Source organism: Callorhinchus milii, unplaced genomic scaffold (assembly GCF_018977255.1).
Source record: "Callorhinchus milii isolate IMCB2004 unplaced genomic scaffold, IMCB_Cmil_1.0 Scaffold1, whole genome shotgun sequence".
Lineage (NCBI taxonomy): Eukaryota > Metazoa > Chordata > Chondrichthyes > Chimaeriformes > Callorhinchidae > Callorhinchus > Callorhinchus milii.
In genome coordinates, this window is record NW_024704742.1 from 108296754 (window position 1) to 108322805 (window position 26052).

General features: G+C 40.9%; 1 protein-coding gene across 1 annotated transcript in view; it reads right to left on the minus strand.

The window, feature by feature from the left end:
• The window catches only part of LOC103178424, a 67250-nt gene extending 64263 nt beyond the window's left edge, over nt 1-2987 (minus strand). The window contains exons 1-2 of the mRNA XM_042346963.1: nt 2937-2987; nt 2733-2828 (exon numbers count right to left, since the gene is read on the minus strand). Coding sequence (XP_042202897.1) covers nt 2733-2828; nt 2937-2987 — 147 coding nt within the window. The remainder of the gene's footprint in view (nt 1-2732; nt 2829-2936) is intronic.
• Nucleotides 2988-26052: the final 23065 nt, after the last annotated feature.

Below are 26052 nucleotides of genomic sequence, written 5' to 3' on the forward strand. Positions count from 1 at the left end.
CAAGTTTCCCACCAATATTCCCAGTTATGTGAGCTGTGATTGAATACTACTTCACCAGATAATGGATTAAAATTAAAGATATGTTTTAATACCATTTTTTGTCCTAATGATAATCATCACATAACCGTCTTGTTTCCCCCTTCATGTGATCTTGTTTAAACTTAAGCTTTCTTTCATCTCTCACAATGTACACACAAAAGACATGTGTATAATAATACACAAAGGACAGGAGGGGTACCACCAGAGCTGACCCATTCTGAGAATAAACTGATGGGAGATCTTGAGGTACAGCTGAGTTAAAGTCACATAACAAAGTCCTTGTCAGAGATATAAATTATGTCCTCTTTCTCTTTGTGACTAGGGCACCCTCTGCCATCAGGTAGCCATTGAGGCTGCATTCGGACTAAAATGGCCACTTGTCACATCCAGTCAGCCCTCCACTTATGCCTCGCTCTCCTTTTATTGGGAGATTATCTTTTAATTAATCTACACATCAAAAAATAAGCAGATATGCTATCAAAAGTGTGAAAGCATGAAAATAGTGCAGACATTACATGTACACAGGCACGGAAAATATAAGTAAATAACAATATTTTTAATTAAAATACAATTTTAGTAGTTTGATTATAAATGTGACATCTGTCAAATCCTAGAAAGGATTTTATCATTTGAATAGTTTGATGTCTTTGGCTAAAATTGAAAGCAACATTTTAATCTTTTTTCTAGTAAACAAATGCAATTTCCTTAATAATTTTAAAAAAATAAGATATTGGCCGATAGCAAGATCGCCCTGCGGGATATTTGGATCTAGAGGGTTGTCATCCATGTACATTCTTAACAAGTCTTTTTTGAAGATTCAAAGTCCTCAAGTATAAATCTCAATTCCCAAGCTATGTCATGTAGCACACAGCCAAGCTAACATTATTTTAGCAGTTTTTAATTGTGCACATTGCAGATTGCCTCCCAATCAATTTTTTAAATTTCTGCTTCAATATCACAGACATCCTCTATTACAACTTTTGTTGATGCATCATCCTCGTTTTAACATCTTTTAGATCTGTCTCAGCATTTATCATGGGGGTCTTAAGCCACATAGTTAATGCACAGAAAAATCTCTCAAAATCCATCACTGATGGGCATGGTCCTGAAACTGTCTGATATGACTTGTACATTTATATAATATTAATCTTTTTGATGTCAAAAACAAGTGCAGTGATGGCCAGAGATCATTAAAAATGATCCTTGTATTTGATAAAACACATTATGATCAACGCCAGAAAATTTCAAAGTGCTTTACAAGAAATTGCTGTAAAGACCATGACTGAAAAGTTGCAGTCAAAGCTGTAGTCGACTCCTTGGACTCTTAATAACTTGGAAACTTGAAAGAAGCTTTGCTGCTGACTTGAATCAGACAGAATTAATTGTGAAGCTCTTCGGCCTAAAGCAGTAGTGACTTTAGCCAAAATTTACAATGTATTGTATAAAGTCTCATTTAGGTGCCTAAAAGCTGTTTGCAGTGTACAAGTTACATTTGTGGTAACCATTACAGCACATATATAGTGATAAATGTTGTAAAGTATGGCTGCGGCTTAGCTTTGTAATGATGCACACAAAATGTTTGCCAGATCAACTTCAGCAACTGAAGGCATCAGTATCAGTCACTTTTAGGCATAACTCTCGATTTTGGTAGAAACTATGAACTAGGTACATTCTCGTCCTGGTAAACTGTCTACGTGGTATAACTACCACTCATCACAATCAGATATCCAATATTAGCTATAAATCTACTACCATGGCATGATTGGTCCAAGGGACAATAAAGCACACAGATCACAAAAAACATGTCCTTTGGCCATTGTGAAAGTTATATACTCATGAGTGTTAAATTGTTACTCTCAGTGGAATGTGGTTTCACCTGCAAATCGTGCAGAGAAATGATGCTGAGCCAGTTTTTGCTCTTATTTAGCATTCGCGTTCACATCATTAAACCCAGAATTTGCAATAACCAGACAATGTTAACACAACAGTGGACATTGTCCAGAAATGTAATTTCTTAATAGAAGCAGTAATTACTTTAACAAATGTCAGCATCACAGCAGGTGTGTGAGAATGTAACATTTCCTAGTTATAAAATGGCTGAATAATGAAGTCTCCCAGCTGTGCTCTCTCATGAGCTGCTCTTAGTTCACAATCAAACTGAGTGTAATGGCTCACTTTGATGGCAAAACAGTCCAGCACTTTATGGCATGAAGTTGTTCAAGCACCAGTTAACAACCTACAAAGGTAACATATTAATAAACATTTTGTACTTCCTAACCCCATTGGATTATAATATTTGAGGAATTTAAATGAACTCTATTCACCAATTTTAACTGCTAAAATTTCTGACAGGAAATTATGCAATGATACTTCCAGTGAGAGTTCTCAAGGAAGAAAGCAAACTGGGACCTTTTTTAATGGTTCCCCACTTATCAACGATCAAAGTAAACACTCCTTGATAGTAGCCCTCAATTTGTCTAGTTCACAAAAATAGTTCTAAAGTGGCATGAATTACAATACTTTGTACCATCCATCTAAAAGCACTAGGACATGTCAAAAAGCAATTTCTTTTAAGTCTCTTTGACATGTCAGAAAGCAATTTCTTTGAAGTTGTGCAAATTCTATTTGTCTTTTATCATGTAGAAACTACTACCCAGGGAAGAACAGCAGATATCAGTCAAATGGAATTGTACCTTCATCCATATCTCTTCATTGATCATTGGCTTATGTCCCATTGAACCTTGAACCGCTTTTATTCCAAGTAAGTTTTTAACAACAAATTTTGTGTTCTGGAATCAGCAAGATAATCAACCATGAATTGGAAAAGATTTTAGTCCATCAAGTCTGTTCCATTACAGTATTTTATTACATCATGGCAAATGTTTTAATCTCATTACTTTTTTGTCTTCATAACCCTTAATATCGTTACTATCCAAGTATCTAACCATCTCCTTTTTAAGTATTCCAATCAATTCTGCATCTATGGTTCAAGGATAATGGATTCCATATTTTCTCAATCCTGTGCATGAATGCTTTCTGATCTCACTTCATCTGGTTTAACTTCAATTTGATCCAGAATTTATCACATAGGTTTTAAATTGTTACAGCTTAATTATGCTTTAAAGAATTGCTTTGTCAGCTTCATCAATGGTTTCAGAACTCAGACAACTGTGAATGTATGAAGGACTCGATCTGAAGAATAATGGGAAATTGTTTTCAGCACCTTGGGACATCCTCCTGACGTGAAAGGCGCTATACAAATGTAATCTTGTTGTTGTTGAATAAGCATTCCTCAGACATATATAGGAATCCCTTTTGTGATCCTGTGCCTTGTATTTGGATTTGTCCCACTGCTTCACCATACTCTCTCTGATTGTTCTACCTCATGTCCAAATAGTTCTCCTTCATGGTTCCAAGCTCTTGAGCATGCAACAGAATGGTTTTCATCAATCCTTTTGCAAAGTCCAAAACCAAGCAGTGAGATGGGTTTGATGGTAAAAAGAGGAATGAAGGGAGGGCTCAAGCCTAAACTCACCTGTCTCGCAGCTTTGTGGAGGCAGCATCGGCAGACAAGTCTCTTTGCCAAGTTCTCTCACATGAAGATCTGCATTAAGCAGCTAATGTTGAGTAATACAGGACTACAGAATTGGATTTGGATCTCCAGAGCATTCAAGTGACCTCACAAATTGTTTTGTATAGGTTATTTCACTACGTTAAAGTAGATGCCCATCAAATTGCAGATAAAGAAACTGAGGCTTGAGATGATTCAGCTGGAAGGCATTACCTGTAGGATGTTCTGGAGGGGTGAGATCAGATGACTGAAGGGACTTCTTCACCCAAACAAATCCCACCCGACCAAATCCCAGAATCATTTCTTTTTAAATGAGTAGTGTCCTGGCCTCAACCACCCTTCCTGGCAACCTATTTCAGTTATTAATTACCCGCTGAGTAAAACAAAATCCTTCCTGGTGTCTGTCGTGAAGTTGAGCTGTTGTGTGATGGATGCAATGAATCCACATTTCTATCAAGATCTTTGAGATGTCTCGAAGACGTGATAAAGCGCTATATCAAATGAAACGATTATTATTATTATATTATCAACAGGCTCAATGGGCTGAACGATTTTCTTCTGCCCCTATGTCCTAACAACTTTGTATCAAAAAACACTTTTTTTAATGATGGGAGCAATATTATGAAATTCTCTTATGATCTAGAATCTATCTTATATTAAGAATTAACTACAATTTGCTTGAAACATGCAAAAGGTCATGGGAAAGCTATTGACTTTATGTTTCTTAACCCCTGCACTTTCCTCCAATACAAATTCTCCAGGTCTTTCTGTTCTTGCCAACCACTAAGACGATTTTCATGAGTCTTTTATCCTTGTCATAGCTGACCGTGCCTTCATCCTGTGTTATACCACTCCATATGCAAACCTAAAATCTGAATAAAATTTACAGAATACAATATTTTGTGTTTTCCCCTAAATATCATGAACAGAATGTTAATCTATAAGGCTATTGAATATTGAGTTCTTAATATTGAATTCTTATTTCTGAATCTGGTGCTTCATTATTACAGAATATCCATGGAGAAATAGTGAAATAATAATTCCGCAACCGAGGAAGATCTTTATCGGGTTCTTGTGACTTAAAATCATTGGTAAGTTTAGAGGTCATTCTCATGTGGTCAAAAGTTGGTATTGCATTGTTAATATTGTGCTGTGTATCCTCTACTTATCAACGTAGAGTGGTATTCAGGCCATTAAATAATCAAGAGTAATAGCCACAGGATATTTAATTTGGAAAACATTATGACATAACTATTGTATGCAGCCCAGCTGCTTACCTACTTAATACAATTATTGTAAGTCAGCCATATATCAGTCAGTGAAGCATCTTAAATCTCAACTATACTGAAATGAAATTTGAGGATGCCATTTCAGCTAAACAGCTTTCAACCACTACTCATGTGTGAATGCATCAGGAATGTGGAACAATTCATCTTTTGTTTGGTTTACAGCTTACAGTGTGGCGTGCCTGTAGTCTCCATTGAAGGACTTGACACATTTCAATGAGCTGCAGTAGCTTAGCTCGTGAAATTGGTACTTCTGATGCTTGACTTTCAGAGCTCAGCAAGGATCTGTTGAGAAGCCCAAACAATTTTTAGAAATTGATTTAATTGTCAAAATACATTTCTGCAGCAACCACAACCTTATATCCATTTTCAATATTGAATGAAGAGGAATTACAAATTGTATTACTAGCCACTGGAAATTGACCATTTTGGAGCTCCCATTTGGAAGATAACTGCTCATCTCTGTTTAGAGCATTCCCATTGAGGGATATATCAAAAGAATACACACATTCTTTATTGTCCGAACTGGGGAGATTGGCCTGAAACTTTATGCCCAGAGGAATAGAGTACAAAAGTTGGGAAGCAATATATACAATACCTTGGTTAAACCACATGAGGAGTTCTATGTGCAATCTCATCACCATATTGCATGAGGATATTGTAGCATTGGAGAGAGTACAGCATAATTTGGATACCAAAAAAGTTAGGGGAATTTACAATTGAGAACTCACAGGGCTACGATGGAATGCTTCTCAGAAAGTTGAGTGAACCGTTAGTGGAAGCTCTGTTGTGATTTTCCAAAGATCCTTTCTTCAAGAAAGGTACAAAAGGATAAGCCGTGAAACTGCAAGCTTAATCAATTGTGGGTAAACTTTTGGAGACAATATAAGGGATCAGGTTAATGATCACTTATATAGGTTTAAGTTAATCAGGGATAGTCTGCATGGATTTGTAAAGGGCAGCTTGTTTTTGATCAATAAATTCTTTGAAGCAGTAACTGAAAGTGCAGATAAAGGCATTGAGAATACAAAGACTTACAAAGAATGTACAGCAAGGAAACAGGCCACTCAACCCAACCAGTCCCCGATACCCTTCTCTTCCCCTCTGCCTCAGCTGAAGTTCTAGCTTTCTCTTGAATGCATCTACACTATCTAATTTAGCCACTGCTTCAGGCAGCAAGTTCCACAATCCCTCTGCGTGAAGTAGTTCCTCCTAAATTCTCTTTCTGATCCCCTAGTCTCTATCTTTGATAAAAAAGAATAAAATCCTTGCATTTGTTATTTTGTATTGCACCTTGCTATACCAAAGGTGTTTGGTAAGGTGTCACACGGAAGATTGGTGGGGAAACTCAGGGCACATTGAATAGAAGGAAATGTATCGATTTGGACAGAGATGAAAGGGTGCTTTTCCAGTTTTTCTACATATATTAATGACAGCAACTAATATATAGCGTCAAAATATAGTAAATAGTGTGGATGATGGCCAGAGACTGCAGAAAGACTTAAATAAATTAGAACAATATATTTTTGCAATTTTTAAAAGAAATTCTAGCCTTATGAAGGGCGTATTTTAAGCAAATGAATGAGGATCCCTGGGAGTTCTGGTCCCCACTGGTTAAACTGCCAATTTAGTACCAATTTGTTTGTACCATTCTATTCTGAACTCTAAGCCACTAGAAATTGAATTTGAGGTGCCCAATCTTATTTTGAATAGAACTCATAGCTGATGAAGACAGATTATTTTCACTCCATTAGTCTTGAGTTGGATTTGAACCCAAAGACAATGTACTAACACTACATTCCCCAAGACACAGACCTTTTCATACATTTTGCATTTACCTGAATTGTTCATTCAAAGATGCTAAAGCATTTTCTATTTCTAACATCTGAGCAGCTCTGGAACTCAATCCTTCTGCAAGAAGCAACACCTATTTAAAATAATATATCGTTAGTCATTCTTACTAAACTGACAATAATAGGTAGAGACTAATTGTATCGCTAAACTTGTCAGGACGAGGAGAACAAATCTTAATCAGGTTCTACCCAATTTTGCACTTTACCTTCAACAAGGCACTGATATATTGCAGAGGGTTAACAGAAGGATAACAAGGATGATTAACAAGTTATTGAGAGTCACAGAGAAACCAGGGAGCAATGAGCCATGAGGTCTTGGCTGTTGCTGTTGTTAAGATCTCCTCACCTTCAGAGATTGAACCTGTATTGTTTGAGCTGTGAATCTGTGTGTCTATATTTGCTTGGCGGAGGGGGGCTGTGGGCTGCTGCAGTATTTGTTTTAAGACTGTAAATTCTGGCTTATCTAGTAATCCCTTGTTACTCATTCCTATAACACAAGCGATCACTTTCACTTTTCATCTCTGCACAGCCTTCAGGGCCTGGGCAGCCCCCTTATGTTGCAGTAACCTGTACAATATGGAGCTTCAGATGCAGCCATACCGGCTATTACAGCTTCAGCATGACTTCTGCTGCATCTCAACTTATTTAGCAATATACCCAGCATCCTGTTTGCTTTGTTTATTGTCACCCAACATCCATGCCATAACCAGTTCTGCCATCCCCCACCTCCGCAACATCGATCGGCTCCACCACAGCCGCTCGCTCAGGACACCAAAACCCTCATCCACTTGTTACATTTAGGCTTGACTGCGCCAACTCCATTTGTCGGGTCTTCCAAACTCTTCCCTCCACAAGCTGCAAATTGTTCAGAACCCTGCAGCTCGTGTTCTCTTCCGTACCAGACTCCCTGACCTTATCGTCCCCACCCTCGTCCATGGCTCCACTGGCTCCCCATCTCCCAAAGGATAGAATTCAAAATCTTCGTCCTCACCTTCAAGGCCCATCACAGCCTTGCTCCTTTCTACCTCGATCACCTGCTAACCCTATATCAACCTGACTGCTCCCTCTGCTCAGCAGGCTCTGGCCTGCTCCACGTCCTCCAATATCGACGATCGGGCTTTCAACCTCTCTGCCACCACACTTTGGAACCATACTGCCATCCCACAGTCCCTTTGCCTTTCTCCCTCCCTTGCTTCCTTCAAGACACATCTTAAGACCTTCCTCTTCGACCGTGCCTTCAGCCACAATCCTACCCTTACCCTCCACCTCCCCGATCCCAACCCCAGCTCGGGTTGAAATCCCTGACTATCCAGCATCTTGGGACATCTTTCCGACGTGAAAGGTGCTATTCAAATGTAATTTGTTGTTGTTTTGGGCTATGGTGAGCAATAAGTCAACTAATACTCCTAGATCTCTTTCAGCTTCCTCTTTAGCAAATTCTATCTCAGTCATGCCTCATATTTTTACTGGCGGTTTCCAAAGGAGTCTCTCATGTGGTACTTCATCAATGGCTTTTTGGAGGTCCAGGCACCCTTTCACTTACACATTGGTTTTCCATTGTCAATTTGAGAATTCTTCCCATCAAAAAAATCTGAAGTAGATCAGGGATGACATTTGTTAGGCTACATTTATACAGGTACTCTGTTGTTTTGCTTCTGATAATTGAGGTTCCTTAGGTAAAATGAGGCATATGAACTACTGATTTAATGATCAGTTTAATGATCAGTTCACTTACATCAAATGTTCTGCACATCCTTTCTTTAATATTCAATAATAACAAAGGACATAATAACATTTTTCTAATGGTTCAATTGACTAGTTGCTTGCATACATTTTACATACTACTTTCAGGAAATCATATTTTCTCAGCGACAAAGTAATTAATGATTCACACTAAACTTAAAAAAAGGAAACATTAATTTATTTCACATACTCTATAAATCTAATATACTAATATAAATTCTGATATTATTTTTAAAATCTCCAATGTAAATCCTTCTAATCTAAATCATACCAGTATAATAGCTCAGTTTTTCAAACCCTATTCGCAAATGACTTTAGTTTCCATGTCTACAGTGTAAACTCTTAATCAGATTAGGACCACTATAAATATCACGTATATCCTGCAGTAGTTTGTACTTAAATCAGATTTTTGCACATAATTGCTATATAGCATAGCATTAGAAATATCTTAAAATGCATCCAAGCTCCAGCAAACAGTATGAAATTGTTTTTTCTGCAATGCACATGAATATTGTATTAAAATTATACAAAAGTCCAGAAACCAATTGTAAGATACAAATTACCCTAGAGCTAGTTATGAGATTTTATCCATTTCTCCCCGTTTACATTACAATCTTACATTTACATAGCACCTTTCACATTGGGAGTATGCTCCAAGGCACAAAACAATCGTGGCTTGGTAACCGAGCTGTGGGTTGGGAGGCGAAAGTTGTGGGGAGGGAGAAGATGGCCAAAAGCATGGTTAAACAGGTCTTGAGATGGTCGTTGAAAGAGGTGAGGGATGGAGCGAATTGGAGGGACTCCGAGATGGAGTTCCAGAGTGGGTCAGATAGGCTAAAAGCCCAACCGATGATGGTGGGAAGAGTGGGGGACATGAAACAGTCTAGTGCCTGCTGAGCGAAGGGAGTGGCTGGGTTGGTACCTATTGAGGGAGGTTGCAGAGGTAGAGTGGAGAGAGACCACGGAAGGATTTAAAGGTGAGGATGAGGATCTTGAGCTCAAACTCCCCCTGTTTGTGAAGAGGTCAAATGGTAAGCAGAGAAACAGAAACAAAGATCTGCCCCAAAGAAAGAAACCAATCATAACCATTTTATTCTCTTAAAATAAATGATTTACCTGTCTCTCCAGCTGCAATACTTGCGCCTTCAGCAGAGTTACACGTCTTTCATCATAATGATGATACTTCCCTTCTTCAAGGAGTTGCTGATATTGATACCTTTCAAGTAAAAGATAAACAATTAATTTTTAAGTGAATGTGGATAATTTTGTTTATAACAGAACTTTTTGTTTTTTTGGTGGGAAGGTGTGGGAAGAAAAGAAACAACATGATCCAAAGATACCCTGGAATAAATTGGAACCACTTTTGAAATTGTCAAAACCACTATTGGGCAAATAACAAACATTCATTCAAAACATCTCTAAGCCATTACCTTAAATCTTCCAGTTCACATTTTAGCTGCAAGTTCTCTTCTTTCAGTTTCTAGAATTGGAGCAAAGGCAAACCTTACATTTTAATTACAATAATTACATCAGGAAATCCCATCCCATCTAGTCAGTTGCAAATGCCCTGTGGGGTGCAATCAATATATTTCTATACACTATTCATTCATGCCTGTTCAAGTGGACGTTAAAGATCCCATGGCACTATTCAAAAAGGGAAGGGAGTTTCTCCTGCTATCGTAGCCAACAATTCCCAAGATAAAATTAGTGGAACAATGCTGTGCACCAATTGACTGCCACATTTGCCTAGAAAAGGCACAGCCATTACATTTCACAAATTCTGTGAAATGCTTTGAGGCGTCTTCCCAAAGTGAAAGGTAGTATATCAAATGCAAAGATTATTATTGTTATTAATAGTAGCACTATTATCTTCCCAAATATTTTTGTATGAGAATGTTGCCTTTACAGAGCACCTCCACACCCAAAAAATCAATTTACTTGACCAAAAAATCAAATATGGCTAGTGGATGGATTGGAGTCTAGATTATATTTATCAAATGTGAGCTAAAAAGGCAACCATAAAGCCTTTTTAAGCATATAAATGTATCCCATTTTGCTACAATAGGGAATAACAAGGGGAAATAGATAAACTGAGATATGAATATTAACCTGAATATTAGGCAAAACATAAATAATCGCAAAATAAAAATTATCCCAACATGTCAAGTTAGTTTATGTGGCGTCATGAATTAATTTCATCATGTTACTTCAGACGTTTTCACATACCTGTGTCTCTCTCTCTGCTTCTGTAGACTTTCTGTATTGATCACCTTTCAGAAACGATTTGCTGGAGCAGCTAGAACTCATTGAAAGCCGACTCCCTGCAAGTTGTTTTGGTAAATGGTTTCCCACCTAAAATGTAGATTTAAATAATAAATTATCATCAATTAAAACCATAGAGATCTTAGAAAGCTGAAACACTATTTCAGTCTTTATGATTGTCATAATTACTGAAATAGAGTTCATAACAGATAAACATTGCTACAGCAATATGTAGCTACATTCAGTTAACTTCTATTCCCAAAGTTTTTGACCAGCTTTAGAAAAATATAATTTGATTACCCTTTAAAACTCCAGTGCAATAGAATGGTAAAATCGTAAACATTAATAATAATAATCCTTGCATTTGATATAGAGCTTTTCACATCTTCTAGATGCTCAAGGTGTTTCACAGAAGATACTGTAAAGTATACACTTGTAGGCAAAACGCGGCAGCCAATTGCGCAAGCAGTGTCCCACAGACGTCATGCATTGAAGTGACCAATTCATTATTGGTTTCTTTTCTTGAGGGATTATTATCAGGCATTTGGAGTAAAGAAACTTGCCCAAGGTTTCACCCTGCCGGGAATCGAACCCAGGTCTCTCGCTTGCAAGGCGAGTGCTCTAACCACTGACTATAAGATTCCCATTACAGTATAGAGACTGTCCATTCAGCCCATCAAGCCAGAGCAACAATAACAACTTGCATTTGTTATTTGCAGGGGGAGAGGGAGGCGACCGTAAGCACAATCAAAAAGGAAGGTCTTTAGGTGGGATTCGAAAGTGGGGTGGGAGGGGGCAAGGGGGGGGGGAGGGATTTTGGTAGAGAGTTCCAGAGTTCGGGGTGTAGTGACTGAAGGCACAGCCACCGAGCAGGTACTAGTTTATCCATTGGAGGTAACAATTCTAATCCCAATTCTTTGTAACAGTTGCTTCCAATCATGGAAACATAACTGAATTGCTTCCAGAATTGAATTTTCAATGTTTCTTGATAGATTCAACAAAATAATTACCACAGCAATGTGAAATTTTACACATGAACCACAAGATTGGTTGGGGTGAAGAATCCTATCTGATCTCATCCCTCTAGAAAAAATCACCCTACCATCCTCCCTCCCATCATACCATCCAAGCTGCTTTTCAAATGAGTCCAATGTCCTGACCTCAAGCTTCCACCACTCTTCTAGGCAACCTGTTCTAATTGTTAATTACAACACTGACTACAGTAACCATTAAAATATACTTGAAGTACTGTATTTTTAAAAAATTGTCAAAAAAACAAATTTTACCTTTATTTAAAAATTCAAAATAACACAGGCTAGCAGCTGAAATGGTCCAGTTCTAAACTATCACCCAAGAGGTTGTGGGGCTCAATCCTATAACAACTACTCAAACTTGCCAATGTTATAGTTTAGCAAGTTCTTCAGATGTTTAGATAGAGCGCTACATGAAAACTAACAGTTTCAATATAATCTAATCGAATTACAACTTCAACTAGCTGGTTATCAAGAAGCGGAGTCTCCTTGCAGCTGAACTAGCTCCAAGGTGACATATTTGCAGTGGAATGTCAGAATCAAGCTCACCCTGTGTGGCGGTCTGGGTAGTCCAGTTCTGACTCAGGGGGGTCTTGCCAACCTATGTCAAATACTTTACGGAATTAAGTAAGCAGGATGCATCCTTCCAGGGAGAGAGTGTGCATCCATTCCAATAAATATCTCTGGAATTCCATTAATAGGCGGGATGCATGGAACTCTGTTTGATTTGGCTACTAACTGCTGTTCTAGTGAAGGGGAATGAGAATCAATTAATGTGTCAGACAATCAGCTGACCTATTTTTTAACTCTTTTGATAGATATGTAATTAGGGAAGAGACTTCAAGAATTACCAAATAACATCCACTTTTGAAGTTATGGTTGAAAGCATTTTCATGTCCATGAGCATTTTCATGTCCATCATAAAAATTAGTTCAAAATTTTTCAGGAACCACTCAAATTGGAAAATTAAATTAATTTTACAATGGCTGCTCTAGTTAGGGGGAATGAGTCAATTAATCCACATTTTTTTTAACGGTGTTCAAAGGTTTGTATAATACCACCCTTGGGCATCATAAAAAAATTGAAGAAATCAATCCTTATCAAACTTGTTATTAAGACTGAAGCAAAGGCATTCCACTGAATCACAATGTTGAACTAAAAGTCATTCATTACTTAACATCAGAAATGGATGAAGTTATTTGTCTTGTATTTGTATGCCAACCATGTTTTCCATACATACATATTCTAAGGAAATAGAAACTAAATACAATGGTGAGAAGTTGTACTATTAATGTGCCTTGGGACGAAAGGCGCTCTATAAATGCAATCTTGTTGTTGTTGTAGTACTTTCATCTTGAAAATTGTCTACAAAGTTGTTGCTTTTCAAAATACTACAAGTTGAGCTGAGTTATTCAAGATGATATATCCCTATTGTTTTCATTAACCAAATTTCAACTCAAGGTAGTATTGTCCTGCTCCCAAAATTACATTAATATGCCTACTAAATACATGTACTACACTTTACAGTAAACCCTATGAAGAGCTTTGAGATACCTTCCTAATGTGAAAAATGTTATATCAAATCAAGGATTATTATTAATAAAGTTAATGGATTCATTATCAGTTCAAAGCATGGGTTTAAAGGGTTCAAACTAGAAAGGCAAACCTGGAAATAGCTAAAACAAATTTGATTTATAATTTTGTTACTGCCTTTTAACAATATTCATCCCTCCATCTATTCTAAAAAGGGCTAAACACTTGTTTCTCATGACTTCTGTTTTGAAGATATTTAACTATTCATGGCAGGCATTAATGCGAGTATTGAATTGCTTTGTATGATTACACCATGAACTCTGGCGATTCATCCTTCGGTCTTGATTCTGGCATCGATAGGAACTTCAATGCAATGGATTTTCTTCATTGGGCACCTAACTGTAAAAGCACATAATTTGTTTTTGTTTTACAATGCTATGCTTAGGAACACAGGAATGTGCAACAACAACAATAAAATTACATTTATAGATTGCCTTTCACATCGGGTGGACGTCCCAAAGCACTGAAAATTAAATTAATTAAAATAATCCTTGAATTAAAATAATCCAGAATTAAAATAATCCTTGCATTTGAACGACTCCTCAGCCTCGGCGATTTCAACCTTCACTTCACCCCTCCTGCTCTACCTCTGCTGACCTTTCCTCCCTTATCTCCTCCCTCATTCTCTCCCTCCACATCCACTCCGCTACCCACGTCCGCGGTCACCCCCTCGAGCTGGTGATCACTCGGGGCCTCACCGTCTCAGACCTCACCATCATCAACAAAGTGATCTCAGACCACCACTTCATCTCCCTTAACTCCTCAATCCCTCTCCCCACCGCCACCCAAACCAACTCCATCTCAGACCCCCCCGGAAAAAAATCTCCCACCCTCCCACTCGGTTGCCTTGGAGTCATCTGAACTCCTTCCCCTCTGGGCGTCCTCCCGCAATGACCTATCCTCCTCAGTCACCCTTCTCCAAGGCTCCCTCTCCTCCACTCTTGATTCCCTCGCTCCCCTCTCTCAAACCGTCTCCTATTCACGCAAATCACTCTGGTACACCAGTCACCTCCGCTCCCTTAAAGCCCAGGTGCATTCCACTGAGCACACCTGGCTCAAATCAAACCTAACTGTGCACCGGCAGATTTAGTGGACCAAATCCTACCTCGCTTCCGCTAAATCGTTGTTCTACTACAAGACAATCTTGGAGGCTAAGGACAACCCTAGGCTCCTCTTCTCCATCACGAACCAACTCCTCCGCCCACCCTCTCACTCTTCACCCATCCTCACCTCTAATGCCAACTACGAGGCGATGTTGGACTTCCTCGAATCCAAAATCGAGGGATTCCGCTCAGCTGCCTCTGCCACTGCAACTGCTACCTCTGCCCCATCTCCTCCTCTCACCCCAGCCCCTACCCACCCCTCTCTCCACCCCTTTGAACCAGTCTCCCCCTCCTCTCTCATCACCACCATAACCCGTATGAAACCTACCACCTGCTCCCTGGATCCCATCCCTACCCCCCTCCTTACCTCCCAGCTCCACCTCCTTGTCCCTCTAATCACTGACGTTGTTAACCTCTCCCTGTTCTCTGGTACTGTTCCGACCCCTTTAAAAAACACTGTCATCATTCCTATCCTTAAAAAACCCTCCCTGGACCTTTCTCTATTCTCTAACTAACGCCCCATCTCCAACCTCCCCTTCCTCTCCAAGGTCCTGGAGCTAGTTGCTATTTCTCAGCTTCACTCCTTCCTCTCCCGCCACTCCCCTCTCGAACCCCTCCACTCGGGCTTCTGTGCCGCCCACAGCACAGAAACCGCTCTGGTCAAAGTAACAAATGGCATTCTGTCCATCTGCGACCAGGGCTCCCTCTGCCTCCTCGTCCTCTTTGACCTCTTTGCTGCTTTCGACACCATCGACCACTCTATCCTCATCCACCGCCTCTCCTCTCACCTCAACGGAACTGTCCTTGATTGGTTCAGATCGTACCTCTCACACCGCCTGCACTTCATCTCCTCAAAGTCCCCGAACTGTCTTGTGCGGCGTTCCTCAGGGCTCTGTCTTTGGTCCCCTCCTCTTCAACATCTATATGCTCCCTCTTGGTGATATCATCCGCAGACATGGGGTCAACTTCCACATGTATCTGGATGACACCCAACTCTGCCTTTCTGCCTCCACCCTTGACTCCAGAACCACTGCTGTCCTGACAGAATGTTGTGAGCCTCCTCACCTCAGGCGCTGACAGTATCAACATCCATGGTTGCACACTCAACCTTGCTAAGCCAGTCCAGAAGCTTGAGGTCTTGTTCGACCCTCAACTATCCTTTCTACCCCACATTCGCGCTATGATCCGTTCTGCCTTCCCCCACCTCCGCAATGTCGCCCGGCTCCGACATTGTCTCACACCGCAGGCCGCCGATACCCTCATACACGCTTTCATTATTTCGAGCTCGACTACGCGAACTCACTGCTTGTCGGCCTCCCAACTCCTCCCTCCACAGGCTGCAAATCATCCAGAACTCTGCAGCCCCTGTCCTCTCCCGCACTAGACTCCGTGACCCTATCACCCCCATCCTTGTCCAACTTCACTGGCTTCCCATCACACAGGAGATACAGTTCAAGATCCTGGTCTTCACCTTCAAAGCCCTCTATGGTCTTGCTCTCCCCTATCTCTCCGACCTACTAACCCACTATGATCCTGTTCGCTCCCTCCGCTCAGCAGGCTCCGGCCTGCTTCACAGCCCCCGCCTTGCTCGCCCCACTATCGGCAGGCAGACCTTCCGCCACTCTGCACCCACATTCTGGAACTCCATCCCGTGGTCCCTCCGTCTCCCCCCTCCCTCACCGCCTTCAAGACCCACCTCAAGAACCTCCTCTTCAATTGTGCTTTCCCCCCTGCCCTCCCCCACCCCGACCCTCAGCTCGGGTCCGAAACTCTATCTGTCCAGCACCTTGAGACGTCCTCCCAACGTGAAAGGCGCTATATAAATGTAATTTTGTTGTTGTTGTTTTTGTTGTTGTTGATACAGTGCCTTTCACATCAGGAGGTTATCTCAAAGTGATTTAAAATACAGTGACTGTATTTCTGGACAAAAGTGTTAGGATTCAGTTTATCTTTACAACCTTCAATGACATCTCCATTCATGCTCTTCTTCAGCATGAACATCATCATGCTTAATAGCTTATTAACTTATTTCACTGAAAAACAAGTTACCTTTACTGAACCATCATTTTATGAAAGAAAATTTAAGTTCAAAACCAAATTCCTAGGAAGAGGATTTGATTTTGCCTGGAAATTAATTAATGACAGTCAACACAGATTTGTTAAAAGCAAATCATATCTGACAAACTTAATTGAGTTATTTGATGATATAACGGAGAGGACTGATGAAGGTAGTGCAGTTGATGTAGTGTACATGGACTTTCAAAAGCCATTTGATAAGGTGCTACATAATAGACTAGTTAGCAAAATTGAAGCCCATGGGATAAAAGGAACAGTGGCAGCATGGATATGAAATTGGCAGGGAGACAGAAAGTAGAGGGTAGTGATGAATGGTTGTTTTCCAGACTGGAGGGCATTATACAGTGGTGACCCTCAGGGGTCGGTATTAGATCCACCTCTCTTTTTGATATATACATAAATGACTTGGACTTGGGTATAGAAAACAAAATTTTAAAGTTTGCAGATGACACAAAACTTGGGAGCATGGTAAACAGTAAGGAGGATGGTAGCAGACTGCAGGAGCACATAGGCAGACTGGCGAAATGGGCATGGCAGATGAAGTTTAATGCAGAGAAGTGGTGAGGTAATGCATTTTGGGAGGAAGAATGAGGAGAGACAATATATAATAAATGGTACAGTTTTAAAGGGGGTTCAGGAGCAGCTGGGACTGTTCTCCTTAGAGCAGAGAAGGTCAGCCACTCTGCCCCAATCTCTGGAATTCCATCGCCCAGTCACTCCGCCTCACCCCCTCCTTAGCCTCCTTCAAGTCCCGCCTCAAGAACCTTCTCTTCGACCATCCCATCGGCCACACCCCTTGCCCTCCACTCCCTTACCCCTCAACCCGGGTCTGAAATGCTGTACTCTGTCCAGTGCCTTGGGACATCCTCCCAACGTGAAAGGCGCTATACAACTATAATCTTGTTGTTGTTGTTGTTGTTAAGGGGAGATTTAATAGAGGCGTTCAAAAGGATGAAGGGTTTTGATAGAGTAGATAGGGAAAAACTGTTTCCATTGGAGTCCTGAGGCTCAGTAGTTAGAGCACTCGCTTTGCAAGCGAGAGACCTGAGTTCAGTTCCAGGCAGAACGAAACCTTGGGCAAGTTTCCTTGCTCCACACGCCTGATAATAATCCCTCCAAAACAAAAACAATAATAAATTGGTCATTTTCAATCTACGACTGTTTGTGGGACACTGCTGTGCGCAATTGGCTGCTGCGTTCGCCCACAAATATACAGTCAATTCACTTTACAGTATATTCTGGGAAGCGCTTTGAGACATCTAGAAGACGTGAAAAGTGCTATATCAAATGCAAGGATAATTATTATTATATTTAAGATAATTGGCAAAAGGGGAGATGAGGGGAATTTTTTTTTACACAGAGAATTGTTACAGTCTGGAATTCACTGCCTGAAAGGGTGGCGGAAACAGATACAATAACAACTTTCAAAAGGGAATTGGATAGGTACTGAAAAGGAATAATTTTCAGTGGTATGGGGAAAGAGCGGGGGAGTGGGACTAATTGAGTAACTCTTCCAAAGAGCCGGCACAGGCACGATGGGTTGAATGACCTCCTTCTGAGCTGTAATATTCTATGATCCTATGATGCTATAAGATATATGATTCTTTTATATAGAAAAATAAAGTATTTCTCAAGACAAAGAAAATCAATGTTTCAATTCACATAAACTTAGCGCTAACATTGTTCATAGGTAGAGCAAGTTGAATCAGAGGACATAGGCATAAATTCTAAAGGTCTTCCATGGGTTAAGACCGAGACTTAAAACTGGTTTGCCCCTACTGCCCATTCTGTTGGTTATTCAGCATCAACCGCAGCTAAAGACATAATGGGGGAGGGGGTGTAGCACTCCATTATTCAAAAAAAAGACAACCTTAATCAAAAACAAGGATGCTGTGTGACTGAATTAAACCAGTCTGTCTTTTGCCTTTCATTTGTGAAATAGATAGGTCAGCAGTTCTAATGGGAGGTGGTAGCTTTTTAAAATAATGCCGTCTTTTAAGCTACTAATTGTAACACGTGATTATACTTGATGTATATTATTTATATTTGTATTCAGTGTGTGTAATCTGGTTCCTACAAACCACCACCATTACTACTGGCACTTACAATCCTTATTAAATAATGGGATCACAAAAAATATTGCTGATCAGAAAAGAGGTCACCTCAACACAGCTGTTCTTCTGGTTTTATTTTCTCAGACACACTATTTGTTTCTTGAAGTGGAGCAAAAATAGTTATTTTAGATAAATCTACATTCAGGTCGATGGTCTGGCTCCTCAGAAGTTCAGATTCTAGATCTATTTCTCTGAAATATTATCAACATATTTTTCTTCATTAAAGCTTAATAATAATAATCCTTTGATTCCAAATGGAAAAATGATTCTCTGTGTGGTGAATAAATAGCTGAACACATATTGCTTATCCTCAAATATCTTTAGTATTTATGATGCACAGTTAAAATTAAGGGATCGTATCAGCTCTTACTCCACTTTGAGACTGGAAAGCTGCTTGGCAAGTTCCAACACTTCCAGCAGATGTATGAGGTTCTTAATTCTTTCTACTTGGCCCTCCATCACCACTTTGTCTCCTTTAGTGGTTTCTCCCCCTGCACACTCACACATATGCCAAAAAGGAGAAATAAAAAAAACAATAATGGGACATTATATTTTATGAAAAAATGCTCTGAACTCATTTAGATTTCTACTACACATCTCTTATTAGAGAACAGAACCCCATTTCTGAATGTTAAAAAGTTAGATTCATTTTAGGTTCTTCATCAAGTAAATCCAGAAATCTAGTACAGTATGTGGTAATGGCAAAGTAAACAGAGGATGTTTTTCAGGTAAAAATAAAAAAAACTCCTTAGCTCATACTTTATTTTATCAGTTTTTGCACAATACCTTTTGAAATATGGTCATCCTTTGTGTTGCTTGTCTACAGTAAGAGACAAGCAACAGAATAAATATTAACTTTAATAAAATATGATATTTTGAATGTGTTATGGGCCACTGAATGAAGAGACTAAATTTAGATCAGGGATTTTTTTTACAAAAATCTTCCCTCTTCCCACAGAATCACCCAGTGAGCACTTGGTCAATAAAGACTCGAACTTTGCAGATTTTAACTCCAGTTAATGCTAAATTGATTTCAGTTGGATTGCTGTTTGGGCAACCTTGGGTAAGAGGGAAAAAAAGTATCAACCATGGTTCATGCTCTTGATCTACATCCAGAGACCCCTAGAGGAAGTTGTGTGGATACAGGCATGCAAGAAAACAGGATGGAACTATGGTAACCTGCTGACCATGAAATAATGAATTTCACTAAAATGTATATTACTGGAACCAGTTATTTTGCAATCATGACTTAGCAGTTTTCTATGCAATTTTGATATCTTTAAATGGGCAAAAATACTTGTGTGAAAACAAATGCTTTATGTTTCAAATCTCTTTAGTGTTCAACTCCACAGGATTGGATCTAATAAGGCAAATCATAATCACACTGCAGTGCAACAAAATTAAAATGCCACCTCTGTAAAACATGTTAGATGACAATCCATCAGAAATGATCAGGTGATTAAGTGCATACTCCAAAATAAGCGACAGAGATCCAGCAAAATTTGCAGAAGCAACATAACTGAGCCTTCAATAAAGATGTCTCACAATCAGCAGAGCAGGGTTTCATTTTCCATCCTCCTGGATAAACAGTACCTCTTAAGTTCACAAAGTTCTTACTTGCCGACACTAAAACATCTCAGTTATGCTGCACACCTGTACAAACCACACATTTACACTTATCCCTTTGTAATTCAGCTGAATCACAGTAAATGGATAACTGCAATGTTTTGCCAAGGCGTGTCACTGCATGCTAGGATCAGGAATAGGATTACACTTGGATCAATATATAATAAAAGAATAAGTCCAGATACATCTGCTATAGATCATGAAACACTGCTGAATGTTTGACACTGGCAAAATGCTAAAATAACAATAAAAATATACCTTTAAAAGAAAGATTTGGAAAAGATGTCTAAGATGGAAATGAATAAGAATGTTTTAGAGTGGTGGAGCATGTTTGTAGTTTAACTCATTGAGCTATCCTCCTTTGGGTGGGGGCGCGGGAGGCTAAGCAGGGTCTCCTTGGAGCTGAATTGGCACCAAGGTGACATGCCTGGGAATGGAATATCGGAATTGAGCCAGCCCTCGTGGCAGTCTCATTAGTCCGATTCTTGAGCCAGGCGGGTCCACAGTACTTCAGGGCACTGCTGAAGACAGCACAACCAGCTTGGCACGTTGGCAGGACTTGAAAGGGCAGACCAGGCACTGGAGGGCAGGGAATCATCCCACTCAGTTCCTGCTAACCCCACAAGCCATAGCCTTAATGGGTAGAATTGTCCTGTGAGAAAGCTTGCCAGACAGTGATATCAATGGCAAGCTATGCGGTTTTAGCCCGGTTAGACTCCAGCAATACGCAACCACAGTCTGGGGTCCCCAAGCCTTGGCTCTTGACAACCTGCACCTAATACTTTCCAGAATTAGGAAAGCAACGTCCCTCCAGGGAGAGAGTGCACATTCCATTCTAACAATATATCTCTAGGATTTCCATGTGTAGGTGGAATGCATAGAATTCTCAGCTTGGTTTGGATACCAAATGTCAAGGCCATCACACATGACCTTGACAATTCCAACCTGTCCATCACGGACAAGGCCATCTTGGACCACTTCCTCACCTCCCACTACTCCCGCATCGCCCTCCCATCTTCCAAGCGCTCCAACCTTTTTTTTTGCCCCTGGAAAAAGCTTTGCCCTGAGTCCCTCACAAATGCTCTCTCTTCTGTGAACGTTCTCTCCCTCTGGCCCTCCACCCGCAGTGATCCTGATGCAGCCGTCAAGCTGCTGAATGACCATCTCTCCACAACCTTTAATTCCCTGGCTCCCCTGAAATCCAGGTTTGTTTCCAAATCCACCCGCTCCCCCTGGTACAACAGTCACCTCCGCTCACTTAAACCCGGATGCTCGAGCGCAGATGGCAGAAATACAGCCTCACAATTCACCGTCAGCTGTGGCCTGAGCACCTCTGCACCTACCGTCTCTCCCTTTCTTAAGCTAAAACTGACATTTACTCCAAAGTCATCCTGGAGGCAAACAACAATCCAAAGACAATGTTTTCCACCGTCCACCACCTCTTCCATGCACCCCTTCAAGCCCCCTCTATCCTCACATCAAACGCAAAGTACGAAGAGGTCCTCGGCTTCTCCGCCTCAAAGATTAAATACATCCACTTGGCTGCATCACCCTCCCCACCCCCATGTCTCCTTCCACCTCACCCAGACCATCCACACTGCCTTCTCCCTCTGCCTTGGCTCCTGCCACTCCCCCTTCCATACACTCCTTTGGCCCCATTTCTCCCTCCTCCCTCTCAACTACAATCACCCACCTGCTGCCTCGATCCCCTCCCCACCCAGCTGCTGGTCACCCAACTCCCCCTCCTCTTCCCCCTGCTGGCCAATAAGGTGAACCAGTCTCTCTCCTCGAGCCCCTGCAGTCGAGTTTTCGCCTTGCCCACAGCAAAGTGACAGAGCTTGTCAAAGTCACAAACGACGTCCTCTCTCCCTCTGCCTCCTCATCCTCCTGAATCTCTATGCCGTGTTTGACACAGTCGATCACGGCATCGACATCCACTGCCTCTCCTCCCTCATCCACCTTAGTGGGACCGCACCGGTATGGTTCAACTCCTACCGAAACAACCGCCTCCATTTCATCTCAGTAACTGCTTTCTTCACTTTTGCTGATCTAAACTCAACTCCCTGGGCTCTTCCTCAGACTCACCGAACTAGTGCGCAATCTAGGCATCCAGCTGTCCTTCCTCCCCCACATCCAGTCCCTGACCAGGATAGCCTTCCTCCACCCCCACCACATTGCCCGCCTCCGACCATACCTTACCCCAAATGCAGCCGAAACACTCATCCATGCATTTGTCACCTCCTGCCTGGATTATTTAAACACACTCCTCGCCGGTCTCCCCAGCTCCACTATTCAAAAAATACAGAACATTTAGAACTCTGCTGCCCCCATACTTACCCAGACCAAACTCCATACCCCATCTCACCAGTTCTGGCCATGCTCCACTGGCTCCCCATCACTGAACAGATTGAATTCAAGAACCTCGCACTTCCCTATCTCTCCGACCTCCTCACTCCCCAATTCACAACCCAGCTCCTCCGCTCAACTGGCACTGGCCTCTTGCTTGTCCTTCGCATCCTCCACTTCACCATTGGAGGTCGTGCTTTCAGCCATTACGTCCTGAAACTTTGGAGCACTCTCCCTCAATCCCTCCGCGTTGCCCCCCTTCTCCCCTTTTTCAACTCCCGCCTTAAAACCTTCCTTTTCAACCATGCTTAAGGTCACCTCCCCCACCACCCCCCGGCGTAGAATCAGGCTCCGCCAAAGCTAAGCGCTCTGGGCCGTTGCCCTGTGTGGAGGGCGTTATATAAGTGCAAGTAGTTGTTGTTGTTGATACTCTTAAGCATGGTGATGGGTTTCCAAACGTATCAGACACTCAGCTGACCAAAAAACTCATTGAGGAACTAAATGGTAGTAGATGATCACCTCTGTGCTTCCATATATGGGGATGTTCTAATCTGACCATGTCATCACAAAGAAGTGCAAGGCTGAGGCTGAAAGGATGGAGCAAAAAATTGGATAGCAAACCATCCCAATCTGAAGTCAAATACTTCCAAAAGCAAACTATTGATTGTATTGGCAGAGCTTGGGAGCAGGACACCAGTCTATATTCATCCATTCACAAGCGCCTGGAGGCTACCAATCACCTCAGTGTTGCGCTAATTGGGCCCCTTCTGATCTAATGGGAATGGCAAGAGGAGGGAGGAAGCCCCACCCTCCTAGGCTGGGAGGGAAAGTACTGAACTGTATTTTGCAGCCGACCAAAGGTAAATGTATTTTACTGAATACTGTCAGACTATTTTAGCTTTACCTAATTGGTTAACATTGCTTCAAGTGAAACATTATTACATATTATTACAGCATCGGCGACGCTCCTCTGCTGGGCAGGAATGGTATTTCGGCTAACCTCGGACACCTTTCTAGTCAGACAAAATGTCTGGCCCCGATGCGTCCAGCTTAACCGGCTTCCACTGTATATTTCTGTAGCTTAGTGGTTAGAGCACTCGATGATGGCCCATTCTATTCCCAGTTTCTCTACTCCCATGTGGATGGAGTGAGAGAATCAAAATTCCATTCCATTATTTTATGGCACAACACATTACTGCACCCCGATTACTATCTAGCCCTCTTGATTTTAACAGTGACATTTCACTGAAACCTAGTGCTTTTTCCCAAACGTTCATTCATGGATTTGAATGTTTATTGCCAGTAACATCTGGTTTTATAACATGCACCATTGACCATGCCTTTATAGGAAACTTTATATTTATACACCTGCATATACAAACCTTATAATCTCTATTGTTTATAGTTATCAAATGAATGTATTTGCAAAACGTAATAGAGTTCTAGAATTTTACTATAAACATCCAAATTGTTTTTATAAATCTTGAGGCCAGAGGATGTTTTCCTTCCTCTCTCCCAACCTAAATCGAAACAGCCACTCAAATGTATCAGGATGAAAAATTTGACCTGACACTTGGGTCAGAGATCATTCCTGTGGTGAAGCAAGATCAAGTATGTACTGTCAAACTTCTTGATATTAGATTTTGAAAATTTTGAAGATTTCCGATTCTGCAAATCGGAGGATAGGCAGAGCTGGGTCCAGAGAATATTTTTCAACAAAAGGCCAACTTGAGACTCTCAAAGCAATTCACATGATATGGTGTCAACTGGATTGACTGTGTATTTTGTGGATGTTAGCAATTCTCCAGCAATGCCAAAATGTTTATTTGTGTGTTACCCTAAGTCCTGAAAATATTCTTGATCATCCATTCATGCTGATCAACCACTGAAAAACTTAATGAATCAATTATTGCATTGTTCACCCTGCGTAGATGCTAAACCAAGTGCCATCATGTGGTTCAACCACATCCGTTGGGATTACTGGCATGTCATAGAATAGGGATGCAACAAGGCAGACCGGATCAGCACAAGAGGATCTGTACTGACAATATAACTCCCTGTGCCAACTGAATTTATTTTACACACATAATTTTGGGACAGCATGTCCCAAGTCTCCACTGGGGCCATTGACAACAATCTTGACTGATACCAGATCAGAGAGAGTCTGCCGATGTAGGCACAACATGGACTAATCAATGCCATTTGTTAAGAGCTCTTCAATTTGGACAGGTAAATGGAGTCAGATATGCTCTCAACTTCTTGAAGCAAGGAGTTTTGGATGTTGAGACTTTAGCACAAATGTTTTGAACCAACTTGCATCCAGAGGACAGCCAGCGCTGTACGCGGGGGAGAATTTTCTCTACAATTTTTGGTGCAATACTGCAGAGAATTACAAGAAGTCTGTACACATACACCAGACTGTACATCTCATTTAGATTGTAGGCAGCAGATATACTCCACTTAAGCATCTGCTGTTTATTCTGATGTTATTAACCTTGCATCAGCAGCAAATGGTATGTATATTATATGATATTAAAACCAGTTTTAATCCAGTTGTGGAGTCCTGTAGCTCAGTGGTTAGAGCACCTGCCTTGCAAGCAAGAGAAATGGGTTCAATTCCTGGCAGGGCGAAACCTTGGGCAAGTTTCCTTACTCCACACACCTAATAATAATCCCTCAAGAAAAAACCCAATAATAAATTGGTCACTTCAATCCACAACTGTGTGTGGGACACTGCTGTGCGCAATTGGCTGCAGCGTTTTGCCCACAAATGTACAGTCAATTAACTTTACAGTATATTCTGTGAAGCTCTTTGAGACATCCAGAAGACGTGGAAAGCCGCTGTATCAAAAATGCAAAGATTATAATCCAATCAGAAACTTTCCATTGCTTTCGATGACCTTTAATCTGTTTTAATAGAAATTCTGATGTGGACCTTTATCAAGCACCATTTGAAAATCCAAGTAAATAACTTGATAATTCTCACCCACTATCTTAAAGGATTTCAGTACATTTGCGAAGGCATGCCCAGTTACTTTTTAATCCATGTTGAGTACTTTTTATAGCATTTTTCTCCTTACAAATGTAATCTTGTTGTTGTTGGTAAATGACCATTGATAGCACTGTGTGCAAAGTCCTTAAAGTTTTTCTCCACTAATGATAGTCAGGCTAACTGCTCTACAATGTTCAGGCTCAAAATTACAAGATAAAGCTTGTTATCCTCCAGGCCTTAGGTACAAGCTCGGGTGTTTACAGAGTTCCCAAAAATATTAACCAGATTTTCACCTATTTCCCCTCATGCTTCCTTAAGGCCTCGCTAGTTTACCATAGTAAAATATCTACATCATTTGTATTATGGACAAGTACAGGCTCAGATTTTCGTCAGTCAATTTAAAAACATTCTTTCCTA